General features: G+C 45.4%; 1 protein-coding gene across 1 annotated transcript in view; it reads left to right on the top strand.

Annotated features, from left to right (window-relative positions):
* Nucleotides 1–21,642, top strand: part of irg1l (immunoresponsive gene 1, like) — a 39,550-nt gene that overhangs the window by 1,991 nt on the left and 15,917 nt on the right. The window contains exon 2 of the mRNA XM_072505354.1: nucleotides 14,471–14,549. Coding sequence (XP_072361455.1) covers nucleotides 14,471–14,549 — 79 coding nt within the window. The remainder of the gene's footprint in view (nucleotides 1–14,470; nucleotides 14,550–21,642) is intronic.

Raw genomic sequence — 21,642 nt, 5'->3', positions numbered from 1 at the left:
ACCATCCCAGTTGGCGTTATAACTGGGTGGGAAGATCCCAGAATGGGATCCTGGCTCAAAGGACCGTGGGCGCGATTCTCCGTCGGCTGTCGCCGGAATCGCAAATTGTGATTGGACGGAAAATCGGTTCTGGCGCCGATGTCGCGGCTGGCTCAGATCTCACACCAAATTGTAATTGTCTGTTGCCTCGCCAGCGCCGTCAATGCGCGCCAGAACGCATGTACAGTAAACACTGTTTGCATGTCATTAGCAGGCCTGACCCAGTCACGATACTCCAGAGCCTCCATGAGGTTCTGCCTCCACTGGGGTGAATTCCCAGCGGCGTGGTTCACTTGTGCTTCTAAAAATCATGAAACTGGAGTCGTGGCTGCTGAGGGAGAGAGAGGGGGTATGGAAAGTGTCCAACATCACCATAGTTTGCTGACAGTTGTGCCGCCTCTGCCGGAGGGGGGGGGGGGGGGGGGGTAGCAAGGGGTGGGAGTGGATGGGCACGGAACACGATTGCCGCAGCCTTGCCGCTGCGCGTGTCGCTGACTGCCCACTGTGAACTTAGGGCCACAGGTCGTATGAGTGCCTCCCAGGGCACTCCTTAGGTGCCCTCTGGCCCCAGCTGACCCATCAGTGGATGGGCACGCTCAAGCACTACCAGTGCCATCTTGTTGGCTGGGGTGGTGTGTGTGGGGAGTGTAATGTGTATATGCGATTGCAGCTTGTCAGCCTCCCGAGTGTCAATCTCGGACCCGGCGAATCCCACACCATTTCTCATTTGAATCTATTGTGTTCTACATGGCGCTGATGCTAGCCCCTCCACAGACGCTGAATCGGACCAGGTCTGATGCCAGTTTTTCTGTCGTGGAAATCCACAAATCCTGCCCCGGCATAAACACAGTCTCAGGATTGGAGAATGTCCTCTTATAAAACTTGGACGACAGTGTAGCCACTTAAAATGGCCAACTACCGATTTAAAATGGCGAACGGCAAAGGCTGATGGGAAAGTCTGCCACCAGGACAAAAACGAGCAGCTGCAGGTTGGCTGTGTATTTACCTCTGGAAAGGCCAGACACTATCGATACCAGCAACCATCAGCATAACAAAACAACAGCCATCTGCATACTAATGAGCAATCCCCGGGAACAATAAGCAACATTTAGACACATAAAGCGAAACCAGACTCTTCGGTGCCAGCAGAAGCCTACACAAAAGGAGGTGAACAACTACCTCAAGACTGCCCATCGATCAGGGAACCGCTCCAGCATTGGAGAAAATCGAACCAAGTGATTGGGACAAAGTCCAATCACTTGGAACCAGGTACAGGGTCCACCCCGAAAGGCGGGAAGCCCCTGGGGACTATAAGAATTGAGCCCCAAGTTCAAGGCGCTCTCTCTTCACTCGCTCTTCACTCTTCAAAAGCCGCTCAAAACTGTAAGTCTTACTTCAACGCTCGCTACGAGATAGGCGCTCCTAGCTACCAATCTGTACCAACTTCGAATCCCGCAGGCTCAGAACCCGAACGAAAGGCCATTTGTTTCCCTGACCTGGTGGGCCAGTTCCAAGTTAAGTATTGGCCTGTTAGCTGTAGAAGTAGCTTAGACGTAGAATTTGTACCTGAGTAGTGATTACTGTGTATAATAAATGTGCTTTGATTTAAATCTTACGAAGCGGTGTATTGGATTATTGATCATTACTCGGACTTGAACCACGTGGCGGTATCATAAAGATACCCGGCGACTCAAGAGCAAAGGTGATAAAACAGAGCAATTAAACTAAGGCAAAGTTAGCAACATTATCTGGCGACATCCTGACGGGACCCGATCTAGCAGTGGAAAACCACTCTGGGAGAATCCAGAATTTGAATTAGAGATCCAATTGGAAACAGAAAACCACAAGTGTTCAAGCAGTTCTGATCAATACTCTTAATTTGGAAGTGTGTGTATGCATGCATAACTAACAGGGCGATAAGGTAAAACTGATAGATTTTTTGATGCAACAAAACTGTCGGAAGTTTGTTTCTCGGAAAGTAGCGAAAGCCGTAACCGTATTTACAGCACTGCCTTAATACCCCTGTCCCAAATTTGAAGAGCAGCATTCGGATTAAAACCCCATCCCAAATTTGAAGAGCAGCATTCGGATAGGAAAGATGGCAATGCAGGCAATGCAGCGCCTAGTGAACCCAGAGGAATTTGCGGTCGCAGCGACCAGCAGCAGTAGAATGGGACAATGTCCCATTTGGGAGGAAGAGATCAGGAAATATCTCAAAGGGAAAGGATGGCCCCTTTGGAATGAATTCTGTGACAACGAGGAATCAGGCCCCGGGATTATAGGACATACTTGGTGGGAGACCCTGAGCGAGATCCACAAAATGAGCTTAGGGAAAGCTCGCAAGCCGATGGCAATCGTGTCCTGCTTGGCACAATTGCGAGGCACAGAGGAGGTCGTTAGGATGCTCCGGAAAGAAGTTGAGGGCACACATCGGATGAGTAAGGTTGATGTAAGCGAGGTAGAAAAGGAGAATTTAGAATTGAGAAGGAAGATGGCAGCAAAAGATGTAGAGGTGGAGGATGCCAAAAGGGCTCACCAGTCTTGTCTGGCGCACTTAAGCAGCTTCCAGTCTCAATACGAAAAGGCCTATCAGGACACGCAACGTGCAGTCCTGGTACAAGAAGAAACGGAAAAACAGGTAGAGGCATTACAGAAACAGTGTAGTGACCTCAAGGCAGCATTAAGAGCACTCCATGCTGCCACCACAGAACAAAGACAAAGCACATTAGATCACGCAAAGTGCCGGAAGCAGATTGCAGAGCTGCAATCGCTGCTTTCTGTTCAGAAAGGTTTTCAAGAAACCTTTGGAGAAAGATTAGATCAGGAAGACGGCCCTGATTGGGAAGAATTGAACGAAACAGCGCAGAGATATGTTCAGGGAACATGTGCGCAGGGAAAGTTACAAAAGAGAAAAGCACCCCAACCCCCCACAGAGCATATAGTTCACGCTCCAATGAACACAGTAACCACCCGCCGCACAGCCACATCGGACGACGCGGAATTTTTATATTCCACCCCCTTAACAGTGACCCAATTACGGGACGCGTGCGATAAGGTCACACCGTTCCTCCCCACCTCAGACCCCACCATTTCTTTGCCACAGTTAAGCATCAGGCGACCATGTATGGCCTGGATGAGCGAGAGCTTGTAAAGCTCACAGTTGTAAGTTTAGACCCTTCAGTAGCAACAGCCCTTCCCGACCCACAGAATGTAGGAGGAGGCACCCTTTCAGAAATGCATACCGCGATCCTGGTTGCGATCGGGTATAACCGGGGTGACCCTGTAGATGGCCTCAACAAATGTAGGCAAAAGAAATCCGGGCACCCCACAACGTTTGCTGGTCGCCTGTGGATCCACTTTGCAGCAGTCTTTGGAGACCGTGCCCATTTGTCCCCAGACAACATGGCCAAATGGACCCGCACCCTTATCTCCCATGCCACAGAAACAGGACAGAAAGCTTGCACGAGTTATGATCCCTCAGAGGAGGCCCATAACGAGAAGTGGGTAGTGAAAAGATTGGCCCGGGCCTGGGAGAAATCTGTACAAAGCAAACCCGCAGTTAAGAATACCGAGGAAAAGCAGGCCGGCGCAGATATGCAGGCAGTAAAGACAACACACCAGAACCCCGCATGGGTGAATGAGGGAAAGAACAGACCACCACCCAAGTCACAGGAGTGTTACAACTGCGGACAGTCGGGATACTTCGCAAGAGAGTGCAATGCCCCTAAAAGGCCACAGAGAGCCCAGCAGACGGGCACTTTGAGTAAGAAAAAGACAGAGCCCAATAGCGTTAGTGCCCGTTCAGATCAGACGGACTTGACTGGAACGGACTGACGGTGTACGGGCTCCCCCAGTTGGGTCTGCGACACCCTTTGGGATAGGTCCGGACGACCGGTAGTTGCAGCGAAAACCCGGGGACAGCCCATCGAATTTCTATGGGACACAGGAGGGTCCCGCGCCACGATGAATTCCTAACACCCTGTTTCAAAAAGACACGTGGCCCACTACAGCCACCATCACCCTCAGCGGCTTTACAGGCCACTCACAGCAGGGACACATCACAGCCCCTGTACCCATTCAAATCGGTAACATCACCACCAAGCACCCCGTAGTTTTAGTTGACCTGCCCCACACAGCAGAACACATCCTGGGAATCGACTTCATGAATTCCCACAATCTTTCATTTGATCCAGTCAACCAGTGTGTCTGGAAGATGGCAAGATCCGCAAGAGCCCCCGCAACACTCAACATAGGAGAGTACGCAAACAAAATTAGCGCAGTAGGTGAATTTTGGTTCAACCCGACCACGCTTAGTACGGACAAGCGGGTTAGGGCAGTTCTGCAAAAGAACAGGGCAGCATTCGCGACTCACAAGCACGACTGTGGACGGATGACTGGCTCCGTACAAATAACAGGACCTGACCCTAGACCCCAAAAACAATATGGATTTCCCCAAGAGGCAGAGGGAGAAATCTCAAAGGTAATAGAAAGTTTATTAGAACAGGGCGTACTTAGATCAGTAGCCTCAACTAATAATGCCCCGATTTGGCCAGTGAGAAAGCCCGATGGATCATGGCGACTGACCATCGATTACTGGGAACTCAACAAAATCACCCCCGCAGCAGCCCCCACAGTAGCAACAAGTCCCGAGACCAGGCTCAAGCAGGGACTCAATTCCCGATTCTTCATGGTTTTGGATGTCAGTAATGGATTCTGGTCCATTCCATTGGCAAAGGCGTGCCAGTACAAATTTGCCTTCACCTTTAAAGCACAACAGTACACGTGGACATGCCTGCCACAAGGTTTCCACAACTGCACCTCCATTTTCCACCGACAGCTGGCAAATGGTTTAGCCAAATTCTCTCGCCCCGAATGTCTGGTACAGTATGTAGACGACCTACTACTGCAGACAGACATCAAGAAAGAGCACATTGAGCTTCTGTCCGAACTCCTGGAACTATTACACTCAATCGGTTGTAAAGTCAACCCCAAAAAGCCCAGATTTTGGAAGAAAAAGTGATATATTTGGGAACAAGTATCACACATGGTAAATGCGAGATCGAGCATAAAAGGATTGACTCGATTGCTAAAAAGCCCCCTGGGAATGGCTTCCGCAGCATACGGATGCTGTATTTTTCATATATTGCCAGACTGAGCCCCATCACAATTCTCACCGAACACACCCCACCCAACTTTTACTGGACGGACGACTCAAGGACGGTATAGTAAGCCAGACTGGAGCAGTTAGATGGACCCTTCTCCTGCAGGGACAGGGCATTACTGTTAAAAGGACAAAGATGCACACCTATTTAGCCGACAACTTACAGTACCCCGGAACCCCCATGAATGCAAAATTTTCTCGCCACAACACAGGCCCCTTTATCGCTAAAACACCCCACAGAAAGATAGGTAGTTCAACCCAGAGCCCCCAGCACACGGACACGTGTGAGCCCATAAAGATCTATGTGGATGGATCTTCCACAGTCTTGGATGGGACGCGCATAACAGGTTGTGGTATCTATGTCAAGGACGCGCAGGGACGCGCCCTTGAGGATATATCATTAAAACTTCCAGGCCACTTAGGCGCGCAGCCCGCAGAGCACGCGGCCATCGCGAACATAGTGGAACACCCAGATTCCTTCCCCAGCCCAGCAGACATATACTCGGACAGCCTCTATGTCTGCAACAGCCTCACGGAATTCCTGCCCCTGTGGAAAGCAAGAGGATTTGTCTCCGCTAGACGGAAAACCCCTCTCCTCAGCCCCATTGCTCCGTCATATTTTACAGAGAGCCCAGAACAGGACTTTTGGGATAATCAAAGTTCGCAGCCACCACCGTTCCTCCCCCCCCTGAAAATGTGAAAGCTGACGCACTGGCTAAAGCAGGTTCCAGGCATGGATATTTTTGGACACCCCCCGAAAGCGCACCAGTGAGTGCAGTTCAGGTCTCACAGACAAAGATCGAGGATCTAGTGGAGGCCCAGAAGCAGGACAGCAATCTCAGGGAGATTGTAAAAGGAAAATATACAGCACCCTATGAGAGGTTTAAAAATGCACTGACCACACATGACGGTGTGGTGTTAAAAGACACCCTTTATGTGGTTCCTGAACAGGACAGGAATCAACTGATTTATTTGTTCCATGACGGTCATGGACATCAGCGAATCGATCCCACTACAGCCCATCTCAAGCAGCCTTGTTGGTGGCCGAATTTAAAGGATGATGTAAACCACTACATCGAGAATTGTCTTATCTGCGCACAGAATAATCCGGACAGATATGCCAAAAAGGCTCAACTCAGCCACACCCGACCCGTTAATGGTCCCTGGACTAACCTGATAGGACCATTGCCCCCTTGCAGGAATGGCTATAAATATGTACTTGTGGTAATTGACACATTTACGAAATGGGTGGAAGCTTTCCCAGCCCGCACAAACACGACAAAAACCACAGCCAAGATTTTGACCCATCACATCTTTACGAGATGGGGACTCCCCCGCAGCATTGAATCGGACCAAGGTTCCCATTTTACGGGACGTGTGATGCAGAATGTCCTCACGATATTTGGCATCACCCAACAATTCCACATAGCATACCACTCACAGTTGAGTGGTTTTGTGGATCACATGAATCGGACCCTAAAATCCACCCTCAGAAAAATGGTCCAGCAGAACAACACCACTTGGGACTCAGTTCTCCCTTTTGCGCTGATGTTTTTGCGTAACACAATTTCTACTTCCACAGGTTACACCCCACACACTCTCATGACCAGACTCCCCATGAAAGGCACAGAATTTTTGCTAGGTTTGGACTTGACCAGCCCCGAAGTGACGGCCCTCACACACGAGAAAGCAGTAGAGCAATTAGTTGAAAATGTTAAAACGGCTCAGCTAGCAGCCGCAGTAAAATTGGGCACCAGGAAGAAACAGAGCAAGGCTTGTTTCGACAAGAGTACAGTATAGGACAGCAAGTTATGCTCTCTGTATATAACCCCAGCACATTCCTGTCACCAAAATACACGGGTCCGTACTCCATTGCGGACAAAGTAAGCCCTTCCGTATATAAAATAAAGTACCCCAACGGAAAGACTGCGTGGTTCCATATAAACCAGCTGAAGGCATATGGAACACAGTCTAACCACGCACACCACGTCATGCTCGACGCAGCACACCACGCCCCACCCACAGCCAACGTAACCCTACCAACCCCCACCACATCCAGCCCAGCCACGGACTCGACTTCGACTCCACCCTCGGAATATACACTCCGCCCCGGAACGCCCACAGACTGCAGCATCAGAGACCACGACTGTGACTCGGACGATAGCCACAGAACGCCTCCCTACTATCCCCATGCAACAGGACCCACACGAGCGATTCCGACTACGATCCGAGTGATCCCTTCATGATCACTTTCCTGAACAAACCCCACCACCGACCACCGAACTACCACGACGACCCCGATTTTGTCCCCACACAACTAGACACCAACTATTGGCACAGAGATAACTCGTTTCGACTCGTCCGCAACGACGAGAGCAACCCCACCTCACACCATGCAGCCCTTTCAGCCCTAATACACTCAAGAGTTTGGCACCCGGGAGAAGAGGACGACATTGGGTCTGACTCCCAAACCGAGAACCCCATTGCGACCCTGTTCGCAACCAAGAACTGAGGTGTCCAGATGATGTTTTAAAAGGAACCGCTTGGGAGAAGTGGTGTCCTTTCTGATGGAACCTGCAGCATGTTTTATGTTGTTTGTAAGTTTGTTAAATGTTGTATGCCCGACAGGAAAACATTTTTTTTTTCACTGCCCCACGCCTATTCGGCCGAAACCTCTGGGAACTTGACCGCACGCCTTTTCAGCAGAAACCTCTTAGGACTTGTCTGCAGAGACTGGTTAAGGTACCAGACACCCGTTCATAACTGCCCTTCTGGTTCGAAGGAAAGAACCACTACGGCAGCCCCACCACGATGACTACATTTCTTGCCCGTTCTTGTCGGTTGCTCAGGCAGTGGAGAAACGGCTTGGGACCCGCCCTGCCTGGGAACCCCCCCTCTGGTCAACTACGCTCGGGTAGGAGAGACACGGCATTGGTAGCCGTCCTACCCGGGGACTCCATCCAACTCTTACCCGTCGTGGCCCATACGCACCTCCTTTTGGCACTTTTCATTCAAAAAGTTTTGTTTTGTTTAGGTAACCTTTAGGTTGCCAACCACATGCTATTTACATCCTGAAACATTTGGATGGTAAATTGCACAGTCTGCGAGATGGCTCGCACTGGTTCATTATTGGGAAGTGTGTCTTATCCTAAAATTAGATTTTTGAAAAAAATTAGGGAGTCACACATAGTGACCAATCATAAAGGGAGTAATTGGCACTACAGGACAGACACACTATCGTACGAGATATTAAACAAAGATAGTTACAGACACTATGCTTGTTTCCACAGAACTCCAGAAGCTCCAGGATCGGAGAAGAGAAGAAAGAAAAGGAAAGAGAAGGGCCATGAGGACTTCCTTCACATGGATCAGCATCATCTTTATGGACATTTGGTTGGGCTTGAACGCGAACCCCACGACTTCAAGCCCCCCAGCCGTTAATGTTTCACTTCCCCGCAGTACCCAGAGCCCAGTCATCAGCGACACCACATCATCTTGGTGTGCCAGGTTTATAACCTGGTACTCCCTGTCCTATGTAATAGAAACCTTACTGGTATTAGCGATACTCTGCTGCATAGTGCAGACTATGCGTCTACGGAAATGGAGAAGGAGAGGCTACCGCGCTCGAACCCCGGTATATAGGATCACATCCCCTATTTTCGGATACGACCAGACCCCCGACCCCCGCGATCGAAAAATAAAGAGCATTCACTTGCGTTTTATTGCAAATAAAGAAATGTAAAGAACTGTTCATGAGCAAATTGTACGATCCTGAGCTTGACTGCCAAGGCAGGACGACTGATGAATAAACTGTTATGATTTTGTTTGTATGGTTGAGGAAGTTAGGATAATGAAATGTTTAAGTGAGTGTAGTGTATTAAGAATAGTTAGAGGTTCCTAGTTTATTGTTTTATAATGCATATCCCTGTTTGACATAGCGCCCTTAGAATTGTTAGTTAAAAATGTTTTGCATAGCTATGGTCAGTGCAGAGGCCATGAAGGAAGTGCCCCCCGCCCCCCCCCCCCCGCCCCCCCAGGTCAGGGAATGGAAAGCAACATAGTTATGTGATCCTTCACGCTTCGCGTTAGGATCACAAGGAGGGAATTACTTACAATGGCCAACTCCCGATTTAAAATGGTGAACGGCAAAGGCTGATGGGAAAGTCAGCCACCAGGACAAAAATGAGCAGCTGCAGGTTGGCTGTGTATTTACCTCTGGAAAGACCAGACAAGATCGATACCAGCAACCATCAGCATAACAAAACTCCAGCCATCTGCATACTAATGAGCAATCCCCGGGAACAATAAGCAACATTTAGATACACAAAGCAAAACCAGACTCTTCGGCGCCAGCAGGAGCCTACACAAAAGGAGGTGAACGACCACCTCAAGACCGCCCATCGATCAGGGAACCGCTCCAGCATGGAGAAAATTGAACCAAGTGATTGGGACAAAGTCCAATCACTTGGAACCAGGTACAGGGTCCACCCCGAAAGGCGGAAAGCCCCTGGGGACTATAAGAATTGAGCCCCAAGTTCAAGGCACTCTCTCTTCACTCGCTCTTCACTCTTCAACAGCCGCTCAAAACTGTAAGTCTTACTTCAACGCTCGCTACGAGATAGGGGCTCCTAGCTACCAATCTGTACCAACTTCGAATCCCGCAGGCTCAGAACCCGAACAAAAGGCCATTCGTTTCCCTGACCTGGTGGGCCAGTTCCAAGTTAAGTATTGGCTTGTTAGCTGTAGAAGTAGCTTAGATGTAGAATTTGTACATGAGTAGTGATTACTGTGTGTAATAAATGTGCTTTGATTTAAATCTTACTAAGTGGTGTATTGGATTATTGATCATTACTCGGACTTGAACCTCGTGGCGGTATCATAAAGATACCTGGTGACTCAAGAACAAAGGTGTTAAAACAGAGCAATTAAACTAAGGCAAAGTTAGGAACAACAGAGTCACAGGACCGCTAATTACCTTTAACAACAAGAACAAAATATTTATTAAACAGGAAAAAAAAATTGATGATAAAACAATCCTCCTTTTCTTCCCCCTTAGTTTACGCACAGATTTTAAGATTAACACGGATTTCAATGTGCATCTTAATCTACAATGGCTTCATTAACACACAAAGTACCTTTTAAGCACTCAAGATGGCTGTGGTCAGACACCCCCCTCTCTGAACCCAAGTGAATGTCTATTGATTTCTCCTCAAATTCCCCTGAGATGATTCTCATACAGTGAGCCACCTTGTGTCACTGAGCTCAGTCTTCCGCACGAGTGATTTCAGATTCCACTTTCAAAAGTCACACTTTCAAATCTTCTTTTAACTTATGCTTTCTCTCCAATGCTTCCATCAAGGTTTCACACCTCTCCCTTCAGATTTCCTTAAAGGCTGTTAAACAAACTTTGAGGTACAACCACCAATTTCCACAATTATTTCAAGTAATGTCTCCCAAACTAGTAATTTCTCACAAACCTTAGCCCCACTGCAAATATCTTTCTGGCCTATCACGATCCAATTCCTTTTCAACTCTGTGACTTCACTGAACAGTAATCTGCTCAGGTTCCCAGTTTCCTCTGTTCTGTTAACTCCAGACTTCTTCAAAACTTCTCTTCATTTCTCTAGTTTCTTTAACTAACTGGACTTCCAATTTACAGTATCTCTTTCCTTAACCATTACTCCATAGTATGTTTTTTCCTCTAGCAAGACTAAGAGAAATGTTCCTTCTTTAGCCTTCTAAAACCAACCGCTTCTAGCAGAGCTGTGAGAGCTGCCTTCTCACACTACCTATCTCAAACTGCAATCAAATTAGCTAAACTAAAATGTAGAATCGCTACCTTACACGGCCCCAGTTGATAAGCAACCACTGCTGGTTTATTTACTCTTCAAGCCATAGCTCTCTCTAAGCACAATAGAATCACGGTTGGAAATTAAACCAACACATACAAAAGCCTTTGTCTGACATTACTCTAACTATAGACTTTATTCCTCCAGGTACAGAAACATTAAATTAAACCAATTAAAACTATACCTTATTCCTAATATTTATCAATACAAATCGAATTCCCTTAAAACTACATATGTTTTCCTAATACTCGAAAACCAGCATTTTTACAAAGTGAACCATGACCTCACCAACAAACATCAAGCTATTATTCCAAGGCCATTGCTGACTTCAGCTCCTCTGGTGATCTTGTTTCCATGGTTTCAAATCTCATAGCTTCCAACCATGCTCAGCCACTTGTGTCTCCTTTCCTTGGAAATCCAACGTTTAACATATTCTTGTCCTACAGAACTATTTCTTTCTGATCTCAACTCTATCTTTTCTCCCTCATCCAACTCTTCCCACACTAATGCAACTCTTCTGCTTCACTCCACAACCTTAACAGTTTCCAGTTTCTTGGTCCTTGTTTTCACCAAGGACATCCAATCCTTCTATGTATCAATTTCCCATCGGCATGGGCTGAGGGATGTCCACTACTTCACTGAATGGAGGACCAACACTATACTGGCTCAATTTATTCTCGCATTGATCACTTTCTCCTTTGCCTCCAGTCACTTCCTCCAAATAAATAGTGTTGTTACGGGGACCTCTTGGGGGTCCTAGCCATCTCTACCTCTTCAAGGGAAATGTTCTCCTCCCTCGCCTTTTTGGGTACATTGATGACTGCTTCTGTGCCATTTCCTTCAGAACTAACGAATATCATCACATTTTATTTTAATTTCCACACTTTCCTTGCCTTCACATGGTCCACCTCATATTCTTCTCTTCCTTAATGGCTCAGAATCCATTTCTGGTGCAAGGCTATATAGCCCATATACCTCTCCCCCCATGCTCCCCCCCCCCCCACCCCCCCCCCACCCCCCCCCCCCCCCCACCCCCCAAAGTTACGTTGAATACACTTTCGCCAACACGACTTGCTGTAAGGACTTTATTCCATTCTCCCAGTTTTTCCATCTGTGTTGCAGTTACCTGGCAATACCACCTTCCACATCAATGATGGCATGGTGACACAGTGGTTAGCACTGCTGCCTCGCAGCGCCAGGGACCCTGGCTCGATTCTGACCTCAGGTGACTGTCTGTGTGGAGTTTGCACATTCTCCCCATGGCTCTATGGGTTTCTTCTGGCTGCTCCAGTTTCCTCCTACAGTCCAAAAATTTGCATATTAGGTAGATTGGCCATGTTAAATTGTTCCTTAGTGTCCAAGGAATAGGTGGGGTTATGGGCATAGGGCAGGCAATTGGGCCTGGATGGGGCACTCTTTGGAGGGTCAGTATAAACTCAATGGGCCATTCTGTTTCCTGTTTTCAGCTCTTTCCCTCCTTCACTCCACAGTCAGCCCCAGTACTGCCTCCACTTCCCAGGGTACCTTGCTATGCAATCACAGAAGATACACTTGCCTTTTTACCTCCTCCCTTCCTACTGTCCAATGACCCAAAAACTTTTTCCAGGCGAATCAGTGATTTACTTGTCATTCTTTCAATTTAGTATACTTTATTCACTGCTCCACACTGGAGAAACCAAAAAGAGACTGGGTGACCAGGCCTATATCTTTAGTGCACACCAGAAACCTGCAAATAACATTGCACAAAGCGATAGTGTGCAAGCAGACAGAGGAAGAAATAACGTTACAGGTCTTGAAGAAGATCTGTGCATGACTGAATGTTCTCATCATTCTGTCAGCGATCTGCCCATTCTAGCACAATAAAGAGTTCCTAATGCGTGAATTCAGATCTCAACATTAGAAACTCATCACCTAGCAGTCTAAAGGACCATGGGAGCAATCTCTGAACCAGTAAATGGCAGAAAACAAACAGAAAGGAATCTGAAAACTAACCCTCATATCCATCATAGTGTAGAATCATAGGATTATAGAATAGTATAGCACAGAAGGAGGTCATTCAGCATATAACGTATGGCCTGACTCTTTTGAAGAGCAATATAGTCAGTCCCATCCCGCTGTCCATTCTCCACAGCCCTGCACCCTTTTCTCCATCAATAATTTATTTATAAATGCAGATAGGTAGTGAGAGAGTAGAACAACAGCTCAATTATGGCAATAGAGGAGAGTGAAAGATGAATAAGAAGATAATAATAAATCTAACACACTGAAATGGTTGAGAATCTACTTAGGAAAAAGACCCAGAGAGAAGGGGATAACTTATGAAACGGTATTGTATGCTGTGAGTGGCCAGAGGCCTACAGGAGATATGCGGGCAGTTTTCAAATCTGGGATACAGTTGGGAATTTTAGAGATTTATAGGGGATGTGATTACCATGAACGACAAAAACTAAGTTTCTTAGAGCTGAATTTTCTGAGGGATTTTCATTTAAATCAGAGAGAACAGTGAGACCAAATATGTTCACAGTTGAAGGACCAAGGGTGCAGCCTTGAAACAGAACAGTATGTTCTAATGATTAACACGTAATAGAAAAAGTATAAGGAGACAAACAATACTCACATTGTTCTTCGGAAATTCAGAGAGGAAATAATCACATCAAAATTCAACTGTTGTTACTCAGTCTCCTAAGCATCATTTTTGAAAATTAATATTTCCACATGCCCTAAGGATGTAAATCTGAAAAAGAAAGGTAGGGTGATTAATAATCCTGTTTTTCTTGTTCTTAGGAATTTGTCATCACAACTGCATGGTTTCTGACTTAGACAATGTTGATTGCTTTTTTGGGGCTTTTCAGTCTCAGGCTGGGATGGCTTGGAATTCAGCCTTTTTAGTCCAAAACCTCCCAAGTTCCCTTACAGACTAAAGTGTGGTTCATTCACTTGGAAGAAATTCTTCCTTGAAGTGATAATGCACCTCGAAATGTTCATTATAACTTATGTTCTTTTAAAAAAAAATTCTCTCACAAATGAATAGAGGAAGTTAAAAAGGACTTTACAGTTACAATAAGAGTATGCATCTTTTGGAAGACCACAGGTAAGCCGCATAAGTGCTAGCCATGGCAGAGTTCATAGTGCTCAGGCCTTTGTATCAGGGTATTGTGGGATTGGGTCCGATGCCAGGACTTGAACACAAAAATTGAAGTTGAGGCTAAGTACAGTAATAAGGGAGTATTACTGTCCAATGTGCCACTGTTTAGATGAGCTATTAAACCAAAATCTCACCTCCACTTTCAGGCGGATTGATCCGATGACAATATGTTGAAGAAATATAGATGAGTTCTACCTGGTGTCCTGGGAAATATGCAGTCCTCAATCAGTATCACATAAATTGATTATTTGATTATTATCTCATTGCTGTTTATAGATGTTTGCTGCATGCAAATTGACTCCTGTGATTTTGATATCACCACAGTGGCCGCATGTCAAAAGCACGTTATTGGCTGGTAAGCACTTTGGGACATTCTGTGGTTGTTTGCTAATCACCTTAAATCAGGACCCTCTGGTTATCGACCATTCAACCATCTGAGTCAGTTTCTTTTAATTTACTCCATTTGAACTCTTTATAATTCGAAACAGCTCCATCAAATCTCCTCCTTACCTTCTCTTCCCTAAGGAGATTAACCCAGTTTCTCCAGTCTTTCTACTCAACTGTGATCTCTCATCCTTGGAACCATTTCTTTTGTATCACCTTCAAAGTATTTAGTCCCTCCCAAAGCCCACAATCCTCCAGCTGAGGCAAATCTAGTTGTATATAATATGTTATAGATTTGGTGTAATTTCATGGCTTTTATACTCCATGCCTTAAATAATGAAACCCAGGATCCCGAGTCCTTCGTTAACTGATTTGTTAATCTGTTCTGCCATCCTCCTGCTCTGTTCTTGCATCCCCTTTCTAATAGTAGCAAGTCAACTTTCAAACAGTAAAACTGCAGTCCACATGACATTTATAAATTCTGCCCTTTTGTATTGAATGAATGTGCAGATGATATGCTGACATTGTGTGCATTAAGCATCTGTACAACATATAAGACACAGTATGTGATGTACGGCATTTGCTAACATATTGAGCAAGAAAAAAAAGCAAGCATCAAACTCCCGTGGAATTCCACTAACACTGAGAAAATATCCCTCGACAGCCAACCCATTCAACAAGTGAATTGGGATTATGTACTGGGATTGGAAAGTGAGAAGTGTAGATGAGCACAATTACTGGCAATAAAAGAAACTGAAGGCTGAATAAACAGAGAAAAAGAAATGTTACAACTGAAACGGTTGAGAATCTACAATGCAAGAAATACACTGAGAGAAAAGAATACTTTATGAAACATAAGTGTGCATTGAGAATGACCAGAGGACTAAAGGGAGCATCTGGGATGGAGTTGGGATTTATAGACACATAGCGGAGATGTGGTTACCATGAGGGACAAAGCTGAGTTTCTCAAAGTGACTTTAACAAGTGGATTTCCATTTGGAATCAGAGACAAATCAGTCAGGAAATAAAATGGTAATATTTGAAAGCCCAAGGGTGGTAACCCTATAACTGGAGAATAGATGCTGAAGATTAGCATGCAACAAAAATCATAAGTTAATAAGATATAGGAGCAGAATTAGGCCATTCGGCCCATCGAGTCTGCTCTGCCATTTGATCATGGCTGATCCCATCCTGGCTTAACTCTGCCGTCCTGCCCGTTCTCCATAACCCTTCAACCCATTACTAATTAAAAATCTGTCCAACTCCTCCTTAAATTTACTCAGTATCCCAGCATCCACTGCCCTCTGGGGTAGCGTAATTGGAAAACAATTAATATTTGAATTAAGGAAAAAATAAGGTCAAGATTCCACTATTATTTCAATATCCACTCAGTCAATCCCATGGACATCATTTTTCCTGGGGTACGTCATGGGTGTAGAGTTGGAAGAAGCAGTGAAATGTAGAGTGCTTCAAAGTTCTGTCCTTCCTGTTTCTATTTGTCTGGCAAGTGAACAGAACAAGTGAAAAAAAATCAGATTGTTACAACAACAATATTGATCTTTAAGGAGACCACAGTTCAGCCTCGAAGTATGAGCCATGGCTGAGTTAGTAGGGCTTTCACCTCTGAGTCAGAATATTGTGGGTTCAAATTCCCCTCCTGGACCTGAGCACAAAAATGAAAGCTGACACTTGACTGTGTTACTGAGGGAATGCTGTAGTTTTGGAGGTGCTGTCCTCAGTTTTAAACTGAGGCTCTGACTGCCCTCTGAGGCAGGTGTAAAAGTTCCCTCGATATTATTTTGAGAAAGAGCAGGTTAGTTTTTCCTGGTGCTTTGGCCAAAGTTTATTTCTCAAACAGTATCATATTAATAGTATCCCATTATCATAATGCAGTTGTCTGAGGGTTGCTAATCGTGGTTTATGCATGACATCAGAATGGGGCAACTCGAAAAGGTAAAATCCAAGAGCCATCACAGCCAGTACAGCGATTGTATCCATGCTGTTGGCATTATTAAGCACCACAGTTTATAAAATAGAACAGGACAGAAGATCATCCGGCTGACCTAGTCTGCATTGGCTCATTCAAAGAATGACACAGCAAGTCCCACTCCACTCCACATTTTCAAAATTCATGCAGTTTTTTTTCCTTCAAAAGCTTATCCAATTTTAAGGACTACTATTGAATCTGTGTACACCACCCTATGAGGCAGTACATTCCAAACCCAAACCTCTGTTTGTGTAAAAACATTCTTTATGTTTAATGGTTAATCTTTATTACTGTCACAAGTAGACTTACATTAACACTGCAATGAAGTTACTGTGAAAAGCCCCTAGTCGCCACATTCCGGCACACTGTTCGGGTACACTGAGGGAGAATTCAGAATGTCCAAATTACCTAACAGCACGTTTTCGGGACTTGTGTGAGGAAACCGGAGGAAACCCACGCAGACACGGGGAGAACGTGCAGACTCAGCACAGACAGGGACCCAGGCCACAAATCAAACCTGGGACCCTGGCGCTGTGAAGCAACAGTGCTAACCACTGTGCTACCGTGCCGCCCCAAAGCAATTATTTATACATTATTTTGTGTTTTATATAGGTTAGGATAATTTCCTGGATTTTGTACCGAATGCTTATATTTATAAAGCCCATGATCCCTAGTGCTTCATCAATTGCTTTGTTAACCTGCTCTGCCACTATCAAGCATTTGTGCACAAATATCCTCAGTTTCTACTGTTCTTACACCACCTTCAGGTTATTTGCGAGTCAATCCTCAATCAATAAATGCACAGTATCACACAAAATGCACAGTATGTATGTTTGTTCAACTGGCTTTCAATCTTTTGTTTGGTAGATTTAATCTGATAGTTTTCAGTTGAATATCATTTATATGGTCTGCAATAAAGTCTACAGAGTTTGGATTAATTTCAGATTTTTATTTGTTACTTATCTCCCTCAACAGTTGAAATAGATTGGTAGAGTTGACAGTGTTGCAACTTGGGAAAAGGTCTTTGTTGGAAGTGGCTTTATTGGCCAGGAGAACTGGACTTTTTCTGAACCTTGACCTTCGGATCATAGAATCCCTACGGTGCAGAAGGAGGCCATTCGGCCCGTCGAGTGCACCGACCCTCTGAGAGAGTACCCTGCCTGGGTTCACTTCCCTGCCCTATCCCTAACCCAATAACCCCACCTGGCTTTTTGGACACTAAGGTGCAGTTGGGCATGGCCAATCCACTTAGTTTGCACATCCTTGGATAGTGGGAGTATACCAGAGCACCGGGAGGAAACCCATACAGGCACTAAAACCAGCAATAAAAGCTGGCTTTAAAAATATGTGCTTCAATTTTACTTTTAATTTAAAAGGGGGGGAAATAAAAGCATCGAAGTGGGGGTATGCCAGAAGCCCCTTCTTTCCTTCTACACCAGTCAATATCGTGTCTAATCTTCTACCTCAGCTCTACCATTCCTTCTATTTCCATATGCCTTGATTCCCTTCGTATCCAAAAGCTGTTGATCCATGCCTTGAATATTCTCAGTGACTGAGCTCTACAGCTCTCTGGGATAGAAAATTCCAAAGTTTCGTACCCTTTGAAGAAATTTTCCTCATCTCTGTGATTGTCCCGTTATTCTGAAACTGTGATCCTTAGTTCTAGATTTTCCAGCTGGGGTCACATCCTCCCAGCATCTGTCAAGCCACTTAAGAATTTCATGACAGACACAGAATCGTTCTGGTGTTCCCTGAAATATCCGAGATGCAGTTGCCCCTGGCTCTCCAGCCTGCCGTAGGGTCCACCACTGATCTTCCTAAATTCAGCCCCAAATCCCCAATATGATTATTAAATCAAACCTATTTATTTCTGTCTGTGCTATTAATTCAATTTTTTTTGTGAATGTTTTGCATGTTTGAATTAAGAGCCTTGAGCTTCAACTTCTTTCCATTTTTCTGATATCTCTGTAGTCACTAAAACACTATTGTTAAGCTCTCTGGCCCTTTATGACCCACTTTGCTTGTTTCTACCCAAACTACTAATCAGCTGTGCAGCCTTAACACTCTGTTTTTATCATGATCCTTTCCTGAATCTTCTCTGCACACCCATCCCCACTTTAATCATCTTAAAGGCCTATCTACCAATTTCATTTGCTGGGACATCGATTATGGTTAGTTGTTACTAGCTGATATAACGCTGAGATAATAAATTGTTGGAGATTGCGGGTAGTACAGTCAATGTTATCTACATGGATTTCAGCAAGGCATGTGACAAGGTACCAAATGACAGGCTGGTCAGAAAGGTGAGATCTCGGGAGAACAAGGGGAAGGCGGTGAGTTGGATCCAGAATTGTCACAGTGACCGAAACAAAGGGTAATGGTCGATGGATGTTTTTGTGAACGGAAAGCCGTTTCCAGTGGCATTCCACAGGGCCCACTGTTGGAACCCTCAGTGTTTGTTGTATACATTAATGGTGTAGACTTCAATGTGGGAGGCATGATTGGGAAATTTGCACATGACACAAACATTGGCCATGTAGTTGATAATGGTGAGGATAGCTGACGACTCCACAATGATGGCAATGGTTTGGTTGAGTGGGTAGAGAAGTGGTGAATGGAATTCAATCTGGAAAAGTGTGAGGTAATGTATTTGGGGAGGACAAACAAAACAAGGGAATACTCAATAAACAAGAAGATATTGAGAGGTGCTGAGGAAGTGAGAGACCTTGGAATGCATGTTCCCAGGTCCTTGAAGGTGGCAGGACAGGGGCAAGGTGGCCAAGAAAACATATGGAGAGCTTTCCATTATTGGATGAGGTATTGAATACAAAAGTAGGTATATAATGATGGAACTGTATAAAATAAAAGCAAATTACCGCGGATGTTGGAATCTGAAAACAAAGAGAAAATGCTGGAAAATCTCAGCAGGTCTAGCAGCCTCTGTAGCGAGAGAAAAGAGCTAACGTTTTGAGTCCAGGTGACCCTTTGTCAAAGCTCCAGATCTGCGGAGATTTTCCAGCATTTTCTCTTGGAGAACTGTATAAAATGCTGGTTAGGCCACAAGACACTCAGCCCATTGAGTTTGCTCCGCCATTCAATCATGGCTGACATTTTTCTTATCCCCATCTCCTGCCTTCTCCCCATAACCCCTAACCCCTTATTAATTAAGATCTTATCTAGCTCTGCCTTAAGACATCCAGTGTTTGGCCTCCACATTCTTCTGTGGCAAACAGTTCCACAGATTCACCACCTTCTGGCTGAAGAAATTCCTCCTCTTCTCTGTTTCAAATGATCCTCCCTTTCGTCTGAGGTTGTTCCCTCTGGTTCTAGGTTTTCCTCCAGGTGGAAACATCCTCTCCACGTCCACTCTATCCAGGCCTCGCAGTATCCTGTAAGTTTCAATAAGATCCCCCATATCCTTCTAAACTCCAGTGAGTACAGACCCAGAGTCCTCATAGCTGGATGCTTGTGTACAGTTCTGGCCACCACATTCTGGGAAGGACATAATTGGTCTGGAGAGAGAGCAGAGGAGATTACACACAAATGTTGCCAGGGCTTGAAAATTGCAGTCATGAGGAGGAATTGGACTGGGTTGGGTTGTTTTCCTTAGAAGAGAAGAGGCTAAGGGGAGACGTTATTGAGGTGTAGAAAATTATGAGGGGCCTAGATAGAATAGACAGAAAAAACTTGTTTCCTCTTGCTGAGGGGTCAGTGCCCAAGGGGCATAGATTTAAGTTGATTGGTAGAGGATTAAAAGGAGCATGAGGGGAAACCTTTTCGCTCAGAGGGTGGTGAGCATTTGGAATTCATTGTCTAAGTTGGTGGTTAAAGCTGAAATATTCAACTCCTTTGAAAGGTACCTGGATCTTACCCTGAAGTTCAGACCAGGTGCTGGAAAGTATGATTAAAATGAGCAGCTATTTTCTTTTTATATTCTTTTTTGGCCAGTGCCGACACGAAGGACTGAATGGCCTCTTTGTACACCATACCTTTCTGCAGTTTTATGATTCGTGTTCAGTAAATGATGCCTTCATGTATGACCTGAGTCAACTTTTGATTGATGACCTCAATCTTCAGGGGCGATCAGTGTGGGAACTTGGCCAAGTCTGGTCTATTAGTGGTTAACCCTGCTGCCTCACAGCGCCAGGGACCCGGGTTCAATTTCAGCCTCGGCTGACTGTCTGTGTGGAGTGTGCACTTTCTCCCTGTGCCGGCGTGGGTTTCCTCCGGGTGCCCCGTTTCCTCCTACGGTCCAAGGATGTGCGGGTTGGGTGGATTGGCCATGCTGATTTGCCCCTTAGTGTCCAAAGATGTGTAGGTTAGGTGCGGTTGTGGGAATAGGGCAGGGGAGTGGGTCTAGTCGCGTGGCTCTTTCAGAGGGTCAGTGCAGACTTGGTGGGCTGAATGGCCTCCTTGTGCACTGTAGACATTCTATGATTCTATTCTATACCTAGACTGCATAGAAGCAATGTTAAACAGCTAGCCTCATCTGGTAAGCTTGAAGGTGAAACAATTGACTTGGGCCTTATTTATTTCATGCCGAAATAGGACACATCAACGCTATCCTGCAGGATAATGGGAACCCCTATCGGATCATTGCTCGCTTTGTATTGTGCATACTCATGGGACTAAGGCAGCCAGTTCAGACTGAAAAGCGTCCAATCCTACCTGGAAGAGTAAAATGCCTCAAATTTGAGCAATAGGTGAAGCTCGCTGTTTTGAGCGATGACTCGAAACCTTAGCTCTTTTCTCTCCCTACAGATGCTGCCAGACCTGCTGAGATTTTCCAACATTCTCTCTTCTGTTTCAGATTCCAGCATCCGCAGTAATTTGCTTTTACTTAATGTGTAACGTTAGTTGTGATTCCACGATTGAATAGCACTTGCTGAACAATCCCAAGAGTGCTAAGAATTATTTTAACAACCAATTTAAGATTATCAGTTGGCTCACATGTAGATTACTTAGCCACCTCTATTCATATGTAGGGGCCTGTCCTCTGCAGGCAAAAGGAACATGTAAGGAAGACTGGTAAGCTCGAGGAAATACTTGTTAGGAAGGAAGATGTGTGGGGCATTTT

The sequence above is a fragment of the Scyliorhinus torazame genome, chromosome 5 (genome assembly GCF_047496885.1).
Source record: "Scyliorhinus torazame isolate Kashiwa2021f chromosome 5, sScyTor2.1, whole genome shotgun sequence".
In the NCBI taxonomy this organism is placed as follows: domain Eukaryota; kingdom Metazoa; phylum Chordata; class Chondrichthyes; order Carcharhiniformes; family Scyliorhinidae; genus Scyliorhinus; species Scyliorhinus torazame.
The sequence above is the reverse complement of the archived record's forward strand: the minus strand, read 5'-3'. Positions and strand labels throughout refer to the sequence as shown.